At 37.5% G+C, this 20383-nt stretch overlaps 1 protein-coding gene across 2 annotated transcripts in view; it reads right to left on the minus strand.

Annotated features, from left to right (window-relative positions):
* The window catches only part of BNC2 (basonuclin zinc finger protein 2), a 319682-nt gene that overhangs the window by 154828 nt on the left and 144471 nt on the right, over positions 1-20383 (minus strand). For both annotated transcript variants that reach the window (XM_023728635.1, XM_004373507.2), the window contains one exon: positions 14353-14455. In XM_023728635.1, the coding sequence (XP_023584403.1) occupies positions 14353-14455 (103 nt within the window). The remainder of the gene's footprint in view (positions 1-14352; positions 14456-20383) is intronic.

A 20383-nucleotide genomic window follows, 5' to 3' on the forward strand; every position in this document is an offset into this window, starting at 1 on the left:
GAGGAAAGGGGAGAGATTTTTCAAAACTCCCCTACTTTGGAGAATAAAACGATTAAAATTTTGTGTGAAAGTAGTCTAAAAGGAAACCTTTTATGTTACTAATATCCAGTCCTGCCCTGCATATTTTAAAATTTTTAAATGCTAATTTGAAGCGATTTTACAAGGAAAAAAAAAACCATATTCTTTCAATCTGGGATAAAGCCAAGTGAGCCTTAAATTGCAAAGCTAATTGTTTTGAGAAGGGCATGTCTCTTGCCTCAAACTCCTCGGAGAATTCCAAGTTGTAACAGCATCGAGTGGTCAGATTTAGGAGCACTGTGTCCTTAAATGCTATTTTAATTTTAATTCCAAATAGATTAGCAATTAATGTGTGTTTTAAAGAGATTGTTTTTATAGAATACTTTCCATGATTACTTTAAGAGTTCTAAAATAAAGTTGTTAATGACAGGAATTTACTAGAGCAATTCCTAGGGTCAGGTTTTAAGTTTTAGTTACTTATAAACTGAATATTGTTCTCTCTTCCTACCTCAAATGCCCAGGCCATAACATCAGAGTTTATGAGGGTGGGTGGTACTTCATTGTTGCTAATATGACCAATAATTTCCAACTATATCACACTTTATAATATGCACAAAATACCCATTTTAATGATCTGTCATTTCAATGTAGCTAGCCCATGAGCTTCTACAGATTTAACGGGATTTTGTGTATTTTGAATTTCATCATAAAGGGGCCCTTTGGAATCATTATAACATCAATCCTTGCCCATTATAAGATTTAGCTCTCTTACTAGGTAAGAGCATGAGGGCTCAAAGCAAAGGCTTAACCTAACTATAGATTGTAAGCCAGATCCTAATAAAAGCCTTAGTACTTGGGGAGAACATTAATAAATGGCACTGATGACATATGAGAAACTTGTCAGTGATTCAGGGCATCATGAAGGAGAGCAATGGTTGTGATTAAGAGAAAAATTCCTTATAACTTGAAGTAATATTTAGATCTGCACATTCCAGTATTACTTTTGGGGAAAGAACTATGTAATTGGGAGCAAATTAAGTACAAAATAACTCATGTTCCATTTAAGTCACAACTTTCTAACTGTAACTGTCAAGGTTGAATTAATTAGGATATTTAATACCAAAGAGAGAGAAAGCCTGCTTCTAGGATTTTTTTAAGGAAAGAAGAGGAGAACTGATATGTAGCTGAAAGAGTTGATCCCCAAACCTGGTGATAAAAATTGTCAGCCCTTGTGTGTGAAGGGTTTATTTTTTTTCTTGAACAAATAGTGGGTCAGTGTTTTTAAGCCGAAAAAACTCCACTAAGCCTCCATAAACCCTGATTACATTACTATGCCTTATATACCTTAGGTGAATGGTCCTTCATTTTTTTTTCTTACCCCGAAATACATGAGAAATAGCATATGAATAGACTCATGGTCCATTATGAATAAGATTCTAAACTGTGAGGAGGAAAGGGGGACAAAAGTAGTTTCAATAAGTCCCTACTGTCCTAGGGATTTTAATCACTCCCAGCTGACATGTAGCTTTGAGAGTGCGAGGATATACACACGTAAACACCCACAATTAGCCCCAGGTGGAATTTGAGATTCACTTGAGACACTATAGCTGATATTTCAAACTGATTGGCATTTCCCCCCTATGGCCTTATGCATAATAAAGTCTTCACAACAGACTTTGGAAATCATTAAAGTCTGATTGAGGCACACATAGAAGGAGACTGTCAACGCTTGGTTATTCAGAAGCTCCCTCTCTTGGTTAGCAGATTAAACAGGTCCTTGGTTTTTATTTCTTCTCCTCCCTTACATGGCCCATTTTTTCGGGCATGTCTTTGCTCATTTGCAGCAACTCCACCAGAAAGGTAGTAAGAGGAAAAGAGAAAATGTAATCTGCAAACTTGACAGCAGATCTAGGAAGAGATTTGGTAACTGAATCTACTTGCAGAAATCAGGTTTGGGATATTATCATCACTGTTGCTGTTCTATCTCCAGTCACCAAGGCTGGCTGAAAGTTGCCTACACAAACCCTGCTTTATTAGATTTATACATCGATGAGTTAAATGTTGCTGATTATAAAACATAACCCATGTAAAATGTTAACTACGAAATATGCAACTTAAACTTAACATGTAAGTCCTTTTATTAAATAAACTAGCAACCAAAACACACACACACACACACACACACACACACACAAACTATGAATTCTTGTGTAAGGAAATAATCACCCCACCTCCAATTTATTAGCTCTAAAGATTTAATTTTCTTGAAGCAGCATACATCTATATAAGAATTTAAGGAAGCACTGTAAATGCAAGGCATATTTATTATTTGATAGAACATATATATGCTTTAAACTCTTTATCAGATGTAGAGAGGAAATTATTTCCAAATTGAGAAAAGCAGTAATACAAAAAGCCAGCAACTGGCAGTAAACATCTAAAAGAAAGAAATGATTATATTCAATCTTTTCTTTGTTTTTAAATGGACATCACCTTTGCGTCGCAAGTATTTTTCCCTCTCTTCCCCAGCAAGTCAGCCTGAAATCTCATTCTAAATCCATAATCAATCTTTTCTTCCCCACCACTATAACCCCCTAAAATTCTGGGCTATCACACACACTTTTGACACTGATGTGTGTTTTCTTCTCTATTGCTGGATTTGCTTAATGCATATATCAAGTATCACACTGTTCTGCATCCCTGACTGGTGGGATAAAAGGCCCTATATAAAGATTTGCTCGTAAAAAGAGCTAAGAGGGCAGGCTTAAGGCTTAGGAAAAGTCTCAACCAACCAATTTCTAAAGGTAGGAGCAAACAATCTTAAAGACTAGAGCAATGCTTTCGGGCCTTTCCACTAACATGATCAACATACGATCGAGAGGACAGGGAAACTTAAAAGTTACCATCCCATCCTCCATTAGCTGGTTACTTGACGTGTATGAGTTATCAACAAGGCTAAAAATCCTTCAGAGTTTAGGGCACTGGCAATATGAAACTATTTTACAACATCACAAATATTTAATGGAGCACGAACGTTCAGTAAAGAACTAGTCCCAAAAAAAAATGTGAACAAAAAAACAGGGGAGATACTGGTTAGCTCTTTGAATTCTGGTTACCAATTTGATGATGATAACGATCCTATTTTTCTAATTAGAAGGAACATTCTTTTAATCACTACCAACTGGCATAATACAGAAAATAAACACAAACTTTAAAAAGTAGCCATTTTTCCTTTAGATATTTTATTGTATTTAAAAACCAGTAATAGAAAACACTTGCCAAATTCACTTGCCTCTGACTGAGGCACTCATACGATCTCCTAATTTACAGCTTGCACATACAGATGTTCACACTTAGTAAAAGGGCTTCTTAATAGCTTTTTTTAATTAAAAGTGTGTTGATAATAGGTGTTTTAAAAATATCCAAACAACACAGCTGAACTGACAAACGCCTCACCGTGTCTCACATTGTGGTAAGATTTTATAAGAGAGAAAATGTTATGATTCCGTTGCACATATATAGAATAAATGTTACCCCTAAAAACCTCTGCTGAAATCTTTCATTAATTTTTCTCTCTATGCTCTGTTTCCAAGTAGAAAATGTTAGATCGCTACTAGGTTTATGTAGCCGAAAGCAGAACCACAGTCGTTGCTGCTGCCTGCAGCTTTTTTTTTTTCTTTGCAAAACTTTGAACCCAATCCAGCTTTGACACACTGCCTCTTCAGTTAATAACTATCAAGTTTCCCCTTGTCTCCTGTCTACTTTTCTTTGAGGCAACTGCGCACTCAGCACCCCGAGATAATAACACACATCTATAAGATAAAAGCAATGGCATTAATGTAATTGTCTGCCTCTCTCTCTTTAGCCTAATCTTTTTTTTCCTTCAGTTTTGACTGCCTGTGTGACACCTGTTTTTGTCTACTCTGATCCTACGACAGGTTTTCCGCTGACAAGGTTTTTGCCTGACAGAGATTCTGCAGACAAGAACATAATAAAATATGAAGAACTGCTTGTCAGAGGTTCTGCCAATGCTCACATGAAATAAAGGGAAAAAAAAAGACTTTTTTTTTTTTAAGGGGCCTTGTGATGGTCGCTTTTGGCCTGTCAGGAAAAAGACCTCCCTAGCCAATTTCTCCAAGCCAAACAGGTGTTCTCTTTTATGTTAGAGGTTGATTTGTTTTTTAATTTTTACTGATAGTGGAAAACACGAGCAGCCAAAAAGGGACAGGGGAGGCAGAAATTTCTTACCCTCACACTTTTTTTTTTTTTAGGAAAAGGAGTGCTGAAGCACTCCCAAATAAAAGTGGAAGGTATTTCACTCAAGACCATATTTTCTGAATAAAACAAAAATGCCAACATCTGTTAATGATCAAGCAAATTTAACTTCCCCAAGATTTACTTCCTGGTTAGTTAGGATACTAAAACGTCTCACCTGCCTTTCACTTGTTTCATTGTCTTGAAGACAGCAAAGGTGAAAAGAGAGTGAGGGCCGGAACAGAAAAATGCAGAAATGGAACTAAAGACAAGTTGTTTGGAGGCTGTGATTACCACTCAAAATGTGAAGAGGCGGCTGCAAAAGAAACTGGCAATTAGGAATCAGAGACTGTTCGAGTTTCCATAAACCTTTGTTCCGTGTACCACACGGCAGATAGTGCAGTAGGTGCCAGGCAAGATGAAGAGCTGCCCTTTCTGAGCTCAAACTAGTGGAGGGATCGGTACTACACAGAAACTACTCTTCGAGTTTCAACCAAGTGCGTCGAGAGCATACAGAAGGGAACTCTTAATTGCTCCTGAGGGAGCCCTCTTCCCTGATGACCAGCGCAGAGGGAAGACTGGACTCGATCAACAGTGCAGCCAGAGTGAAGACTTGAACCTGGAGAGGGTTTACTGTGATGAGTGAAGGGCCGACAAGAGCCTGGATTTTGATTTTGGGGATTTTTATACCAATTCTAACTACTCTGCCAGCAAACAAGTTTAAGCTGGGCTTAAGTTATCCAAATGCATTACTTCATACCTAGGTCTAGATGTCTAACAGAAATATAACACAATCCATATATAGGATTTTTAATGTTCTAGTTGCTATTTAAACAATGAAATTAATTTTAAAAATGTATCTTTTGTTAACATTTTATGGCAAAATATTACCAACAGAGTTAATAAAACAAAATTATTATTTTACATTCTTTTTTCTGGACTAAGTCTTCAATATTTACTGCATATTTCATAATTACTGCATATCTCAATTAGGACAATCCACTTTCCAAGTGCTCAATAGTCACAACAGTGGCTTCCTTATTAGACAGCCAAGTCTAGTGTTCCCTTTGCATTTTTTGGCCATTTCAATGTAAGGCCCAACAAGACTGTTTGATGAATTGGGTTTGTATTTATAGTGTTACTTCACCATACAGCAGGCTGCAAAGCATGAGGCAGGGTGAAGACTTCCCTTCCCTGAATACCAAAGACCCTGAGTATCAAGGAGCAGCTCCAAGGAGAGAGGGACTTCACTACTGGGCCCCTTATCAGATACTGTTGACAAGTCTACCCAGTTGTGGTAGTTAACTCCTTACAATACTTTCCATACAATGCTATGCTCACTAATTAATCGAAGATTAATTCAAGAAGCTTCTGATGAGTTACAAAAACTCACCCTCTTGGAAGGCACTACTCTTTTTAAAAACCTGGTAAGAAATGGGGGGGTGCAAATGGTTTACAGTAGTCTACCAATCTAAAGGTTGGTGGTTCGAACTCACCCAGCAGCACTGAGGAAGAAAGGCCTGGCAATCTGCTTCTGTAAAGATTACGGCCTTAAAAACCCTCTGGAGCAGTTCTACTCGATAACACATGGGGTCACGTGTGTCACTATCAACCAAACAGCACCAGGCAATGGGTTAAGGAATGGAGTGTAAAAACAACATTTTAGGCCTCCCAGAATAAAAGTGAGAATTCTATCTAAAATATCACGCTTTTCTCATCCAGTGATTTGGTTTCAATACAAAAAAAAAAAAAAAAAAAGGTGAGGGAGGGTGGAGTACTCATCATACAAGACATTCTGGAGCAGGCAGAATGGTTGAGAGCCTCACCAAGATATTGCTGAGGCATCCTGGGTCCTACGACCCAGGTGAATTTCCTAGTCTATCTGAACAGTGCATTCTAAGTAAAAGGAGAGGGGTTGAGTGTGTTTAATTTATAACTCCTTCAATTTGTGCTCTGCTTAACCTGGTGAACTCCAGTTAATTAAGATGTTCCTATAAACAATTAAGCTTCCTGTAGGATCGTTATAGCAAGATATAAAAATTTATGATGTAATAAAGTGCAATAAAATGATAAAGTGGTTAGCCCACCAAAGCACTTCACATGCAAGAAGATAGGTGTGAAAATTTGGCAAATACAGCTTTAACTGTCTAAAAGTCAGCTGTTTCTGGTTTTTGGATTTAACATTTCAATAGATAAGTGCTCTAAAATTCAATCCAACTGGTCTGCACTTCTCTAAATGTGACCTTTGGGGGTAAAGTGTTTTCCTACTCTGTTCAAACAAGGGCTCAAACGACATTTTAGGGGATATGTTAAGATCATGGAACTGTGCTGGATTTGCTGAAAACAACATCATCTAAAGAATGCCAGCCCTCATAACCAAAAGAATTGGTGACCTGAACTCTTCTACTGGGCACTGAAGAAGACCTTCTCTTGAAAGAGGATGCACACCTTAAGTGAGACTCTAGATATTAACAATAATACTAGCAACTAATACTGTTGTACCAGAATATGGGACTAAACCCACTGTTTCATTTAATCCTCCTCAAAACTCCCTTGTGCAATTTAGGCAAACCAGTTAACCAATGGCCACTGAGTTGACCTAACTCACAGTGACCCTATGTGTGTCAGAGTAGAACTGTGCTCCATTCCACTTTCAATGGCTGATTTTTCCTAAACAGATTACCAGACCTTACTTCAGAGGTGTCTCCAACCTCTTGCTTAGCAGCCAAGTGTGTTAACCATTTGCACCACCTAAGGACCCCCTGACATTTAGGTATATTCCTATTATTTAAATTTAGAGAGAAAAGAACCGGGACACAGAGGCACTACTAACAAAAGAGATGAGATTTGACCACTGGCCTGGCCACCCACAACTTTTAACCACTAAACTATGTTAAGATATTGTCTGTGTCTTCAAGGTGGAAGCTTTATTCTTGTAAGAGTTTTGCAATTGCAACAACTAACATTTATTAAGTATTTACTATGTACAGGGCACCTGAATTATCTCATTTAATTCTAGGAAGAACCCTATGAATAAAGGGTTCATTATCCACATTTCACAGATAAGAAAACAGAGACTATATCACTTGGCCAAGGTTCTAGTGATAGTTGGTGGTAGAAGCAGAATGTGAACCCAGTCTTGCTCGAGACCTATACTCTCATCTGCTATTCTACTTGCCTCCAATTCATGTACCTGACCTGAAGTCTCTCCATACAATGGGGCCCGAGGTTTGCATGTTTCAATATAACATCTTCTCTGCAGGCATCATGGTTTAGTGGTAGTGTAGAATTCTACCTTTCCATGCAGGAGACCTGGGTTCTATTACGAGTTAAAGCACCTCATGTGCGACCCACCACCTGTCTGTCAGCGGAGGCATGTGCGTTGCTATGATGCTGAACAAGGTTTCGGTTGAGCTTCCAGACCAAGACAGACTAGGAAGAAAGACAGACTGGAAAGAAAGTCTAGGTGATCTATTTCCGAAAATCAGCCAAGGAAAATCCTATGGATCACAATGGTCAAATCTGCAACTGATCATGGGGATGGCACAAGACCAGGCAGTGTTTCATTTTGTTGTTTATGGGGTCACCATGGGTTGGGAGCCAACACAACAACAGCTAACAATATCCTCTCCAGAAACTCTTTGGCAGTAGACTCGCATTGATCAGACTTTAGTAGCCAGGACTTGTCACACTTAACCTTAGGTTCCATCTGCAATAGAATGAATTAGAAAAAAATCTGGAAGGGGGTGATAGGCAGACAGCCTAGGACTTTAAGTGAGTGGAACTGTTTGTGCTGCGATTAAAAGAAAAAAACTTAAAAGAGTTCAAAGTACCATCCCAAACTTGGGCAGGCTGAAAAACAAATCAAAATAAGCAGCTCAGGGACACAAAAAGAATATAGTTAACTCCATTAATCAAGCACCAAACCTTTACATTTGTAAGGATGTCCTCCCTTTAAAGCTTATCAGAGGTGATGATCAGGGAGTAAAGGAGAGAGGCAAAAGACACCGTGCCCTTGGGTCAAACAGAAGACTCCTATGCCAGGCAGGAAAACAGCGTTGTGTTTCCTCTCTAAAATAAAAGTGAGAAATGCTCAAGGACTTTGCCCATGGAGACACCAGAGCTAGGAGACGATTAAAAGCTGGTTTTTCTGTATAAAAAGGAATTTTGCGGCTGGGCACAGCCAAGTTTCAGAATCACAATCTGGAAGTACTAAGTCTACCAGAAAGACAAATTCCTTTGAAGAAATACACTTTTGCGTTACTTTCCAGCTGTTCCAAACCGATGTACCAGGGGACGAGGACTATGGTGTGTTTATCCACGTGTTTCTAACCAAAGCCCTAGACAAATGACCATCTACACCTTCCCAGAAGGATCAAGTTCTCACTTTGCTATCGCTTAGCCTGCGTTCACTTCCCTGTGCTGAGATGGTCTCAAACTAGTACTTCCGTTACACTGTTCGCTAAGTCCTAAGCACCCCTCCCTCTGCAACCATTTTCTCCCAGTGGGTAATTCACTCTTCCTGGGCCAATCTCCAGGGGAGCAAAAGGGAGGCCAGTGCTTGGTGTCTGGCAGAGGTTAATAGCTGGGAGCATTATCTTCCTTTGTCAGAGGAAACTCAGATTTTTTCACCCTCCTCTCCTCATTTTGAAAAATTACCATATAGAAACTGCTGCTGATTCACACAGAATGAGCATGAAATCATGGAAATGTCAGGCTTTCTTGCTTGCGATAGAGTACTTTCTAACCAGTGTGGAAGGGGACAAGACTAGGGAAGAAAAGAGATGCGGGAAGGAAAGGTTATTATTACTTTAGTTATACTAGTTCTTTTCAGGGAGAATATTATAGTGCTATCAGTTGGTGACAAACTAACTACTTCTAAATGTGTTTAGACAATTCATAAGCAGAATACAGACTGGGGCAAATAACAAAGACATATGACCTTTCATAAGACAAAATGTAAAATTACTGGTTTTGATCTGCCCAGCTTGAGTCCATTAGGTACCATGACTCCAACACCTTTGAAGAATGTATAAATAAAATACTGAGATCTCATGTTCTGCAGGTGGGACTCATATAATTAAAAGATTTTTCATAAAGAATACCAAGGACCAAAGGTCCTGATTTATGACTTAATTATGCTATTTGAGTCTGACCTGGGGATTCTTTTAGGTGTAGAGTTGCCAGATTTAGCAAAACAAATAAAACAACAACAACAACAACAAATAGGACATCAGTTAAATTTACATAGAACATACTTACACTAAAACTTATTGTTTATCTGAAATTCATATTTAACTGGATAGCCTTATTTTATCTGACAGCTCTAAGATATACCAAGTAAGAGCTAAGAATTTAAACTCAATGACACTGGGGGAAAAAAAGAAAAAAATTACTTCCGGTGAATTATGAAAAAGAAAGGTTTGAAATTAATGGGTTATATGACTATTAAGTCTTACAGTACATTAAACTATAAAGCTGGGAGGTATGTGGCACTACATCAGTTTTATACTGCTCACTATTTCCTGTGGTACAGAACTAAAGAACTGAAGGATACTTGCCACAGTACTCCACATATATGTTTAAAAAATATCTGATTGATGTCCAAACGATGCAGGCCAAGCCTGCTCACATCTTACACAACAAAAATCGAGTAGCTTGGAAAAAATACAAGCAGGAAGACAGCTAGCATGATGAGCAAATATTTAAACTAATTATATTAATACACATTACATTAATATAATTATTAAACTGTCTTTCCCTTGAATGAACTGCCAGGAAGGAAGGGAAATCGCATTTATAGAAAATAATAAAAGGAAAAGTCTCAAGAACTCCAGTGCAACAAGCACTCTTGCAGGCAGACCTTGGCCAAAGGAAGTACTGCTAATACTAGCATTCATTCACATTACTTGGACGTGAATGAAAAGTCTAGCATTCACATGGTTTGTTGGCATGGCACATCCTTTTGGTTTAAAGTCAAAATATTCTATAATGAAAAGTATTTGCACCAAGAAAGCTGTTGTGGGGTTCATTTAAACTTTATAATATGTTTGTATTCATCAGTCTCATACCCTTGTCAAATGCTCACCACACATACCTAGGAACCATGGAATTGTTTTTGTTTTTTTAACGTAGTTTTAAAAACAAGCTTTGTCAGAAGTGAAAATAATCGATCTCATAAAGGAAAATAAATTATCTTTCAAAAGTCTGTCCACCTCTTTTATGAAATACACAAATAAAACATATACCATCAAAGAAAAAAATAATAATTTTCCAGTTGTCTTGGACTGTCATTAAGTAATTTCTTAAACTATTATTTAATTTACCTTTATTTGTTTAGAAACAAAATCTTCATCTGTACTATGGATGTTAAAATTAATTTGCAAATAATAAATAATAAAAATGGTTTAGTACAGTGTTATCAACCTTTGCAACATGCCTCCAACTTCACAAAGGCAACATATGCTTATTGCTAACACTTCTCATTATAAACAGAGATTCTCCAAAAAAGAACGATGAATAGGAAATACTCCTCCTCCCACTCGCCTTACCCACCACTGGGGGTATACTGGTAATATCTGCCAATTTTTAAGACTATGTAAAATTCTTGACTTAAGCCTCAATTCTGCAAATGGCAGGATTCCACTCTTGTATGGGGGGAAAGGTCAAAACTCAAAAAACTGAACTTCTAACAACATAAGCATTTACATGACCACAAAAAAAGCCCATTGCTGAACTTGAACTTATCCTGATATCTTACTTTGGCACTTTTCAACAAAAAGAATTGAACTTGTAGGAAATATTTTTCACTCTTTCAAGATTCACTCAGACTGTTTTAGATTAATAAAAGAAAAGTATTGAGAAGGCAATAAAAACAGGTATTAAAAAAATTCAATTACATGAATTAAGGGCAATTTGCTGGAGTCCATTATCCAAGGGAACAGAAAAACATGACAAAATTAGAAATGGCAACTCTGGGCTATTTTTAGCCTATCAACTAAATTATTATACACCCTACACCAAAAAACAAACAAAAAGCTTGTCTTACATAAAATTCAATTAAAAAAAGCCCTGCTTTCAATTACCAAGAAAAAGAACTAAAATTCATTAATTTGGGGGAGGGGGTGCTTGTGGAAATTCTTCATTTCTTCAGTAGAAAACATCTTTTGGTATTCAAGGAACTTTTCCCCCCTTAACTCAATGGTGCTTAAGATTTCAAGGAAGTAATTTCTGAACAGTAATGCATCCCAGTGAGTAATTTCAAAATCTTGGTGTTGTAGTATAATGAATTAATCATTCTCCTGTTTGATTTTTAAAACATTTTTCTCAAGATTTTTGTAAAGCACCTAATGTCAATAACTCAAGCAGGCTCAAGAAGCAATCTGTAAAACAATGAAGAGTAACACACACATACACACACACAGACACACAAATATAATGTGTGTCTATATTAAATATATGCATTATATTTGATATATAATAACCCATGAAATCCAAAATCTTATGAAGAAAGTAAAGGTACTAACAAAGGAGATACATGAAGCCATTTATTCAAGAGAGACCAACAAATATTCTGAAGACTATATGCAGAATATGGTTTTACATTAAAAACTCTTCTTTTGAAAAGAACATCTGAACTTGGTATTTGGATATTCTTTAGTAGCAGGTATTAAAATATATTTTTTATAGCAATGTAATAGGTGAAGTGTGTTCAGCGCTACTATGAAACAACTCTACGAAATATATCCTGGTAGTCTTGTTGCTGTTCCATCCACTTTCAGAAAAAAATTACACACTAAAAAAATCAAGTCACTTCCTCCTTGCCCCACACATAGGACACTGTCCTTTGTAAGGCAGCCAAGAAGACTGCTTGTTTCCCCTCTGAGAAGTAATAATTGGAGACATAATTTCAGGGTTTCTATACAAGGGGAGGGAATGAAGCAATTAGTTGAAATGCTGAAGGCTAAAAGAGTGGGTTCTCTCAACACACTGCCAACTCAAAGGCTAAAATCCAGCCCTCTCTGTCATATGTGCCCTGATGAACGGGAAAGAGTGGGATTTGCATACCCACTTGTATGTTTTTTGAGTTGTGTACAGATATGCTCCTGTTGTGAAGAAGAAAAGAGGTCAAGGTAGTAATGACAGTGGAGGAAAGAACTGTATTTCATTTTCCTTAGATCTATGAAACCTCAACATTAATATCCCAGAAACACAGAATTTCTAATGGTACAGTAGGAAAAACATAGTCTGGTGTAACAGAAATCTCTTCCTCAAATTGGGTAAACATCACATCGTTCAGAAAGCCTTAGGAACAACCATTGGCCAGGAATAATTTATGTTGTTCAGGAAGGAAAAAATATTGCTTTTTTCCTCCATTACACTACTAATATAATACACACATGGAAGTTGGATAGAAACAAACTTTGGGTAACACAGTAAACTTTTATACTCACAAGTCTACCATGATAGACGGATGGTGGTAATACAAGACGGCTTTGGAAAACATGAATGAATAAATGAAAAGTCCTTTGTTTGATTACTGACCATCCATTTCTGCTCATCCATCATCTTGTTGTTTATTTTTAACATATATAATTGAAGGTCTTATAGGTTTTATTTTTAATTCTCACAATAACCCTGCAAAGTAGTTACTGTTAATGCTATTTTGCAGATAAAAAAAAACTGAGATCTAGAGATGTTAAGTAACATGCCATATAAATGACAGAGCCAGGATTTGACCCATGCTACTACTACCTCCAGTAACCTCATGGGGCTGGACAGGCTTGGGGCACACGCTCTTTACCTATTACCTAGCAGAACTAACACTACACTTCAGGGAAAGAAGGAGGTCTGTGAAGAAATTAAATTCTTGAATGCAGTTAACATAGACTGACTGCAAAAGTAACAACAGCTCATTCCTGGCTCAAGACTGGACTAAGGGCTGCTATGTATGCAGGAAGGAGTTCCATCCCTGGGGGCACAGAAGGATTGCCAGATTGTGGCTATGTCTGCCAAGCATACTCCTTCCAGTGTATTCCCCTCATACTATTGTATCTGCCCCCTTCTCTCAGAGACACATGGCTGAAATGTCCCTGCAACTCCACCACACATGCCCTAAACAAGCTAAGTACATGATAAATTAAAAGCATTTCAAGGCATTGCCCTGTGTTGTTATCTCAGATCTTGCTAGAATAACATGACATTTATAAAAATACAACCCACTGGATATTTGGCACTGCTTGAGAATGAAGAATATGTCCACTTAAGAGCCAATACTCCAGGCTGTCAAAAAACCTCAAGCCAGGATTTCTTTTAAAAACATTACCTATATTTTTTAAATTCTATAGTAGAAGAAGTAAAGAAAAAGTCTCTAGGAGGTGAAGATAATCTCTACTTATTTCCAAGTCTACGTTTCCCTAAATGTAATAAACTTAAACCATACATAAGAATATAATCAATGCACACTGACGGAACAGCTATGTGCATTTGGCAAAAAGCCTCAACACTCCCAGCTCTCACTCTGGGTCACCTCCACCCCCGACACGCACCACCCAACTCCAATCCCAACGCACAATGAAAGGAGTATTTACAGATTATTTTTTCAGACATCAGCCAAATAATGTTCCCCTTCACTCTCTCACCCACCTTAGACCATACAATATTTAACATCTGGAAGGAAAAACTCAGCTTGAAGGCATATGACAAGGGTGAGCAGTCATCGGGGAGTTCTCCCAAGCAAAGAGGATTTGCCAGCTTCCCTCTGAGGTCCAGGCCCTGAAAGGCCAACTGTGGTATGTTTGAGTTTCCATCAGGCCTGGTGCTTGCTGGCTGCTGCTATGCTCAGTAAGAGCCCCACGGCCCAACTGTCCTATAAACATCGTGCCCTTCTGCTGAGAGCTGCTCACCAGCATTACTTCTTGGAGCCGAGAATATGCTCTTTGAGAGGCACAGGCGGAATGTTAACTAACACTTGGAGCACAGCTGACCCCTCTCTTCTCCAGGCCAGTGACTGCTCTAAAAAAACACACACATTAACATGAACATAGCAAGAGGTGGAAGAAAAGCCCAGATTTTCCTCACCATGTGCCACCCAGCCATGTTTACACTGATCGCAAGTCCTCAGGTTAATCTTCCCTGGCTGAAAACATTCACATGTGCAGTTTACCAGTGTGCAACGGATTGCCTGAAAAATAGAAGAAAACAAAAAGGATCAGCATCTGTTCAAAGGGACCATATTTTTTCACCATTTTAATAAACTATACCCACTTCCATTTTTAGAAGCTTTAACTTGGTACAGGCCTGGAGAGTTTTAAAAATAAATTTTGATACATCTAAACCTCTTACAAAAAATGCAACAAAATTCATTCACTAATATAATGTTTTATGTCATTCATACGTAAGCTTTAAATTAGAAATGCAGACCTAGTGGAACAAGAATAAAGGATTACACATTTTATAAGATGCTGGATTTCTAACACCAGGCATCCAAAAGAAAAATAAAAACATCTTGCTGCTAATATGTATTCCCATTTAAGTTTATCCATTTGGCAATAAGGTAAAAAACATACATTCTAATACAATGTTCAAATGAAATGTTTGTGAAAGTGTTCTGTAAACAAAAATGTGGCATACAAATATTATTACTGGAATATAATTTTTCTTCTGATGGATTTCATTTAAATGATTTATTTTTCAGAGTGAAAGACATCTTCATTGTCCCAATAAGGCCCAGTCTATTTCTCTTGTTATTTATCACTTCTTAATTTCTTGGTTGTTGGTTTTTTTTTCCCTTGGTATATAATTCCATTTTCACTCCTATTTTGAAAACTACAAAACTATGCTCTTTTTAACAGTGATACAAGAAAATAAATTTTGTTTTTGGATTTGAAGTAGAACAGAAAAAAGCCACTTATATGCAGATATTCTATCTGCAACAGTACATTTGTATTTTACCAAAATTGAGAAACACAGTAAAAATCTTTCATTTCCTTACAAGTACTTTTAAAAAATTACCTCACCAGTTTATATTATAAAGTGAATCCACAGAAAATTAGCATAAATGGAGTGTAACATTTTATGGATAAAAACCTATGCTTAAGAATTGTGCTAAGGCTGACCTATGCTCCTAGACGGTAGTTAATAAATTTATCTCATGCACTGAGTTCTAATTTGCATAGAAATTTTGAAGATAGAGGGATTTAGTCCGATCATTCACATATTAACAATCTACTGTAACTACCTGAATTGCCAGGAAAAGATCTCTGTACAGATTTAGATGTAATCAATGAGTACTGATTGTGGGGTGAGGAAGGTGGGCATGGGGATACCTAAAACTATAGATCTATGCCTGAAAGCTACATTTATAAGTTCAGATGCTCATATTCCTGAAACCACTTGTATTTGTTATATAAATGATCTCATTAGTAATCGTCAGTATTTTAGATATTGTTAACAGTTTGGGCCAAAGTTCATTCAGAGGGAATAGACTGGATAGGCTTTTACTTCTCCCTATGATTTGGATTAGGTAAATTTATTTCTCTTTCATTAATTAACATTAAATCTGAGTCTCTATTCAATATTTGTTGCTGGGGTTCTCACTATTGAATCCTTCCCTTCTTCACCTCCTTCCCTAACTTGTTCCTCTACTACCTCTAGAGAAATACTCAATTGTATAATCAGCCTAACATTTTAGGTGGATGATGAATAAGGAAGACCAAATAAGAAATGACACCTTTGAATTGTGGTGTTGGTGAAGAATATTGAATAGACCACGGACTGCCAAAAAAAAGAACAAATCTGTCTTGGAAGAAATACAACCAGAATGTTCCTTAGAAACAAGGATGGCGAGACTACGTCTCACATACTTTGGACGTGTTATCAGGAGGGATCAGTCCCTGTAGAAGGACATCATGCTTGGTAAAGCAGAGGGTCCGTGAAAAAGAGGAAGATGTCAACAAGATGGATTGACACAGTGGCTGCAACAATGGGCTCAAGCATAACAACAACTGTGAGGGTGGTACAGGACCCAGCAGTGTTTCGTTCTGTTGTACACAGGGTGGCTATGAGTCGGAACCAACTCAAGACACCTAACAACAACTTACAATGTCCGGAGTCTAATTATGTAAAACTTTCCTATATGTATTAGTAATGAAATAAGGGCACCAAAAGAAATGCTGACTAAGCAAGACTAGTAAGTATGTGTAGGTTGTAAGGAGAAATATTTCTCCCAAAAGTTATTATTGTCATTCCAATAGCAATATATCAGATCTTCACAGGTTAGTGATCAGTTCTTTAAATAAAATATCCATTAGTTAATGAATTCTCAGTGAAAGGGAACACTAACAACAACAACAAAAGTTTAGCAAACAGTGTTTCTACTAAATAACGAGGCACTTTACAAACTATAATGCCCACGCAGATTTACTTATAATAAATGTTTAACACATTCAAACATATATGGCGCTGACATTAAAAGTGCAATAATAAAGGCTTTCAGGTATGCTAACAAAATACCACCCTGGCTTTACCAAAATCAAAATATGGCCAATAAAAAGAGATGATCTCTCAAGAACTGTATTTTAACGACAGCATAAAAGACAGGCAAACTTTAAATTATTAATTTGAAAATATTTAGTAATTTTAAACAAATAGCCTTATTTTGCATTGTGTTTAAAGCATACTTTCACCAACTTTAATTACACCTATATTCAAAGACCAGAACTAATTAAGATATTGTACATTTGTTTTGTTTTATACATATTTATTGTTCACTGGTTGAATCATTCTTTCACCTAGTTTAAACTACCTTATATTGAAATACTTTTCTCTTCCTAAATAACTTTATACATTGGGTACATTTGGAAATTATACTTTTCAGATCATCATTTTTTACAAATTCTACTCTTTTTGTACCTAAACATACAAATACTGGAACACCTCAATTCCTTTTGTATATAAACATTTAAGCACTGGAATACCAATTTTGTATTTCTATGAATTCCAGAAGGTCTATTTGTTTTGAATTCAGATTTATATAGACTACAATTGTTCCTCAAGGGAATTATATATATTTAAACAATATGGTCTAAATAAATATTTTGAGTAAGAGACTACTGTGGCTTCAAAGGAAGTTTTATTCTAAATAACATTTTCGAAATAGCGTAAGACTTTGACATACTATTTATTCACAACAAAATAGAACCAATGTGATCACCTGCCAACTCACCCACACTTTAAAAAAATAAATTATCATAAAACTATCAAAGCCAGTTAAGCCTCAAAAATGTACATGCTTTACAAGGAGACAGTTGGGAAGAGCAGTAACAAATATGTTTTCATTTTAGTGAGCTCATTCACTTCTTCCTTCATTCAGCAAACTTTTGAGTGCCTCCCACTCTCTACCCAGCACTCTGAACAACACCAAGCTGTATCTGTTACATTCTCTGAATTATAAAAAGCATTTAAAACCAAAGAGCAAAGGCTTAAAAATTTTAGATTATGTAAACTCAGAAAAGAAAATAAAAAGCCTGAAATGAAAAAGAATCATAGTCATCAGGTATGTGGAAAGTAAACAGCAACAGTTATACCATTTATTTGTTTGGTCCTCAGATACTGTTCCAGAGATCAGGATGAATAGGCAAAAAGGGGACACCAAGATCAGACCCTGTTTAGTCATACTGTTCCAACCTATGTATGCAGAGATCATTAAGTAGGTTCACACTTTCAAACAAGGATATGGATAACAGGGGCTCTCAACTCCTCCAGGATGCTGCCTCACCAATAGTCGCTTTTAACTCCTTCCTCAATTCTTACACAATCAGCTCTCCCCTAAGCTTCCCAATAGCAACAAAAATAATAGCAAATTTTCTTAAGCCTGCAATTTACAACCAAACGTACAGGAAATACACCTGGAATGCTCCTCAGACATATGGTGAAAGAAACTTCCTCTTGCTTCCTTTGGACATATCATGAGAAAAGGCCAATCACTAGAAAAGGACACCAGTTGGTAAAATAGGTCAGTGAAAATGAAGGAAGCCCTCAGTGAGATGGACTGGCACAACAGCTTCAACAACGGGCTCACACATATCAAAGATCATGAAGATGGTTCAGGATCAGACAATGTTTCATTCTGTTCTACAAAAGGTTGCCAAGAGTTGGAGCCAACTCTTCAGCAACTGACAACACCACCACACCTTTTTAAAAGTAATTATCCCTCCTGCTTGTGTTTACCATGAATTTCTTGAAAGAAAAATCCACAGCCCCAGAACCCACTGTTTCCACTTCCTCACCACCACCTACATTTTAATTTTGTAATCTGGACTCTGCCCACACACTTTGCTGAAAACACCCACTCCCAGAGGCAATGTACTCATGACATCTGGTCACTTTTTCTAGTCTCCTTGTCCTCCCGGCTCTCAATGCAGCCTGCAGCACTAACTCTCCTTCCTGTCTAGACTGCAGAGACACTGACTATTCTAGTTTTTCTGGCATCAACTTCTCACTCTCTCTACACCGTAAACAAATAACAGGTGTTTCCCACAGCCATCTATTCATTCTTTGATTCCCTAATTCATACCATCCTAACAGCTTCAAATATTATCATCATCCAAAACCTTCATTTTTGAGGCAGGCAAGAAGTAGGCTGCATACTCCCAGTGCTCAAAAACTTCATGGTCTGAGTTAGTGGGCGGAAGGTTTAGAGGTAAGATCCTGAAGAACATACCCTTAAACAGGTTTAAGAAAAACTAGATTTCCCCATTTATTCCTCTATCTTTTCCGTTCGCAAAGCCCAGCATTTTTTATTTATTTATAACAATAAACGATGACTTGTTATTAATAATAGCTAGATTTACTGAATATTTGAGATTTTGCAGATACTGTGTTAGGTAATTTACAAACATTAGTTCTCTTAATCCTCAGAAAATACCCATTAGTACTATTATTACCTCAATTTCACAAATAAGGAAACTGAAGTATAGAAAAATTGACTACCTAGCTAACATCACTCAACCAGTTAAGTCACAGATTCCAAACTCTAACCCAGGTCTACGTGAGCTCTCCACCCACTCACTGGCAATCTTGAGTTATACTCCCATTCACAGCCAGGTGGTCATGGGGCAAAGCCATCACTGACATTCTGCTCTCCTCTAAAAATCATTCTCCAAAAATGATCAATGGCAGACCAGACCCTTGTGATGCATGGGTTTTCACTGGCTGTCACTGACATTCTGCTCTCCTCTAAAAATCATTCTCCAAAAATGATCAGTGGCAGACCAGACCCTTGTGATCCATGAGTTTTCACTAGCTGATGTTTAGAAGCAGATCATCAGGCATTTCCTCCTAGTCCATCTTAGTCTGATAGCTCCGCTGAAACCTGTTCAGCATCATAGTAACACACAAGCCCACACTGACGGATGGTGGCTGTGCCATGAGGTGCACTGGTCTGGAATCAAACTTGGGTCTCCTGAGTGGAAGACGAGAATTCTTCCACTGAACCACTAATCCTCCCTAGAGTAAAAATAATGGATGCATGGCATTTGTCTCACTGGGGTTATTTTTACCCTCCTATCAGCCCTTTCTAAGGAGCTCTGGTGGTGCAGTGGTTAAAGCAGTTGACTGCTAACCAAAAGGTTGGTGGTTCAAAACCACCAGTGGCTCACCAGGAGAAAGACGTGACAGTCGATGTGGCAGTATGCTTCCTTAGAGATTTAAAGCCTTGGAAACCCTATGGGGTCACTATGAGTTGGAACTGACTGGACAGCAGTGAGTATCAGCCCTTTCTACTAGAGTAAAAATAGTGGGTGTCAATCTTCATTGGTTTAGCTACTACCCCCTCTGCCACTAGTCCTTCTTATTACCGTTTCCTCAAGGTAATGTTCTCCTACCTGCCCACCTTCCAGCCTCCACCATGCTTTGTTATTTCCTGCTCAAACTTCAGATTCCAACTCAAATATTGCTTCTATTCCTAAAGGAAGTCTCCCTCCTCTCCCATTCAATACAAGACCCACATTAGTCTCCTGTATCACAATGTATCTTTCTGTCATAGCACTTACTACAGGTTGTGAATAACACACTTATCTGTGTAATTATTTGATTAGGGTCTGTCTGCTCC

The sequence above is a fragment of the Trichechus manatus genome, unplaced genomic scaffold (assembly GCF_000243295.1).
Source record: "Trichechus manatus latirostris isolate Lorelei unplaced genomic scaffold, TriManLat1.0 scaffold00025, whole genome shotgun sequence".
NCBI classification, from domain to species: domain Eukaryota; kingdom Metazoa; phylum Chordata; class Mammalia; order Sirenia; family Trichechidae; genus Trichechus; species Trichechus manatus.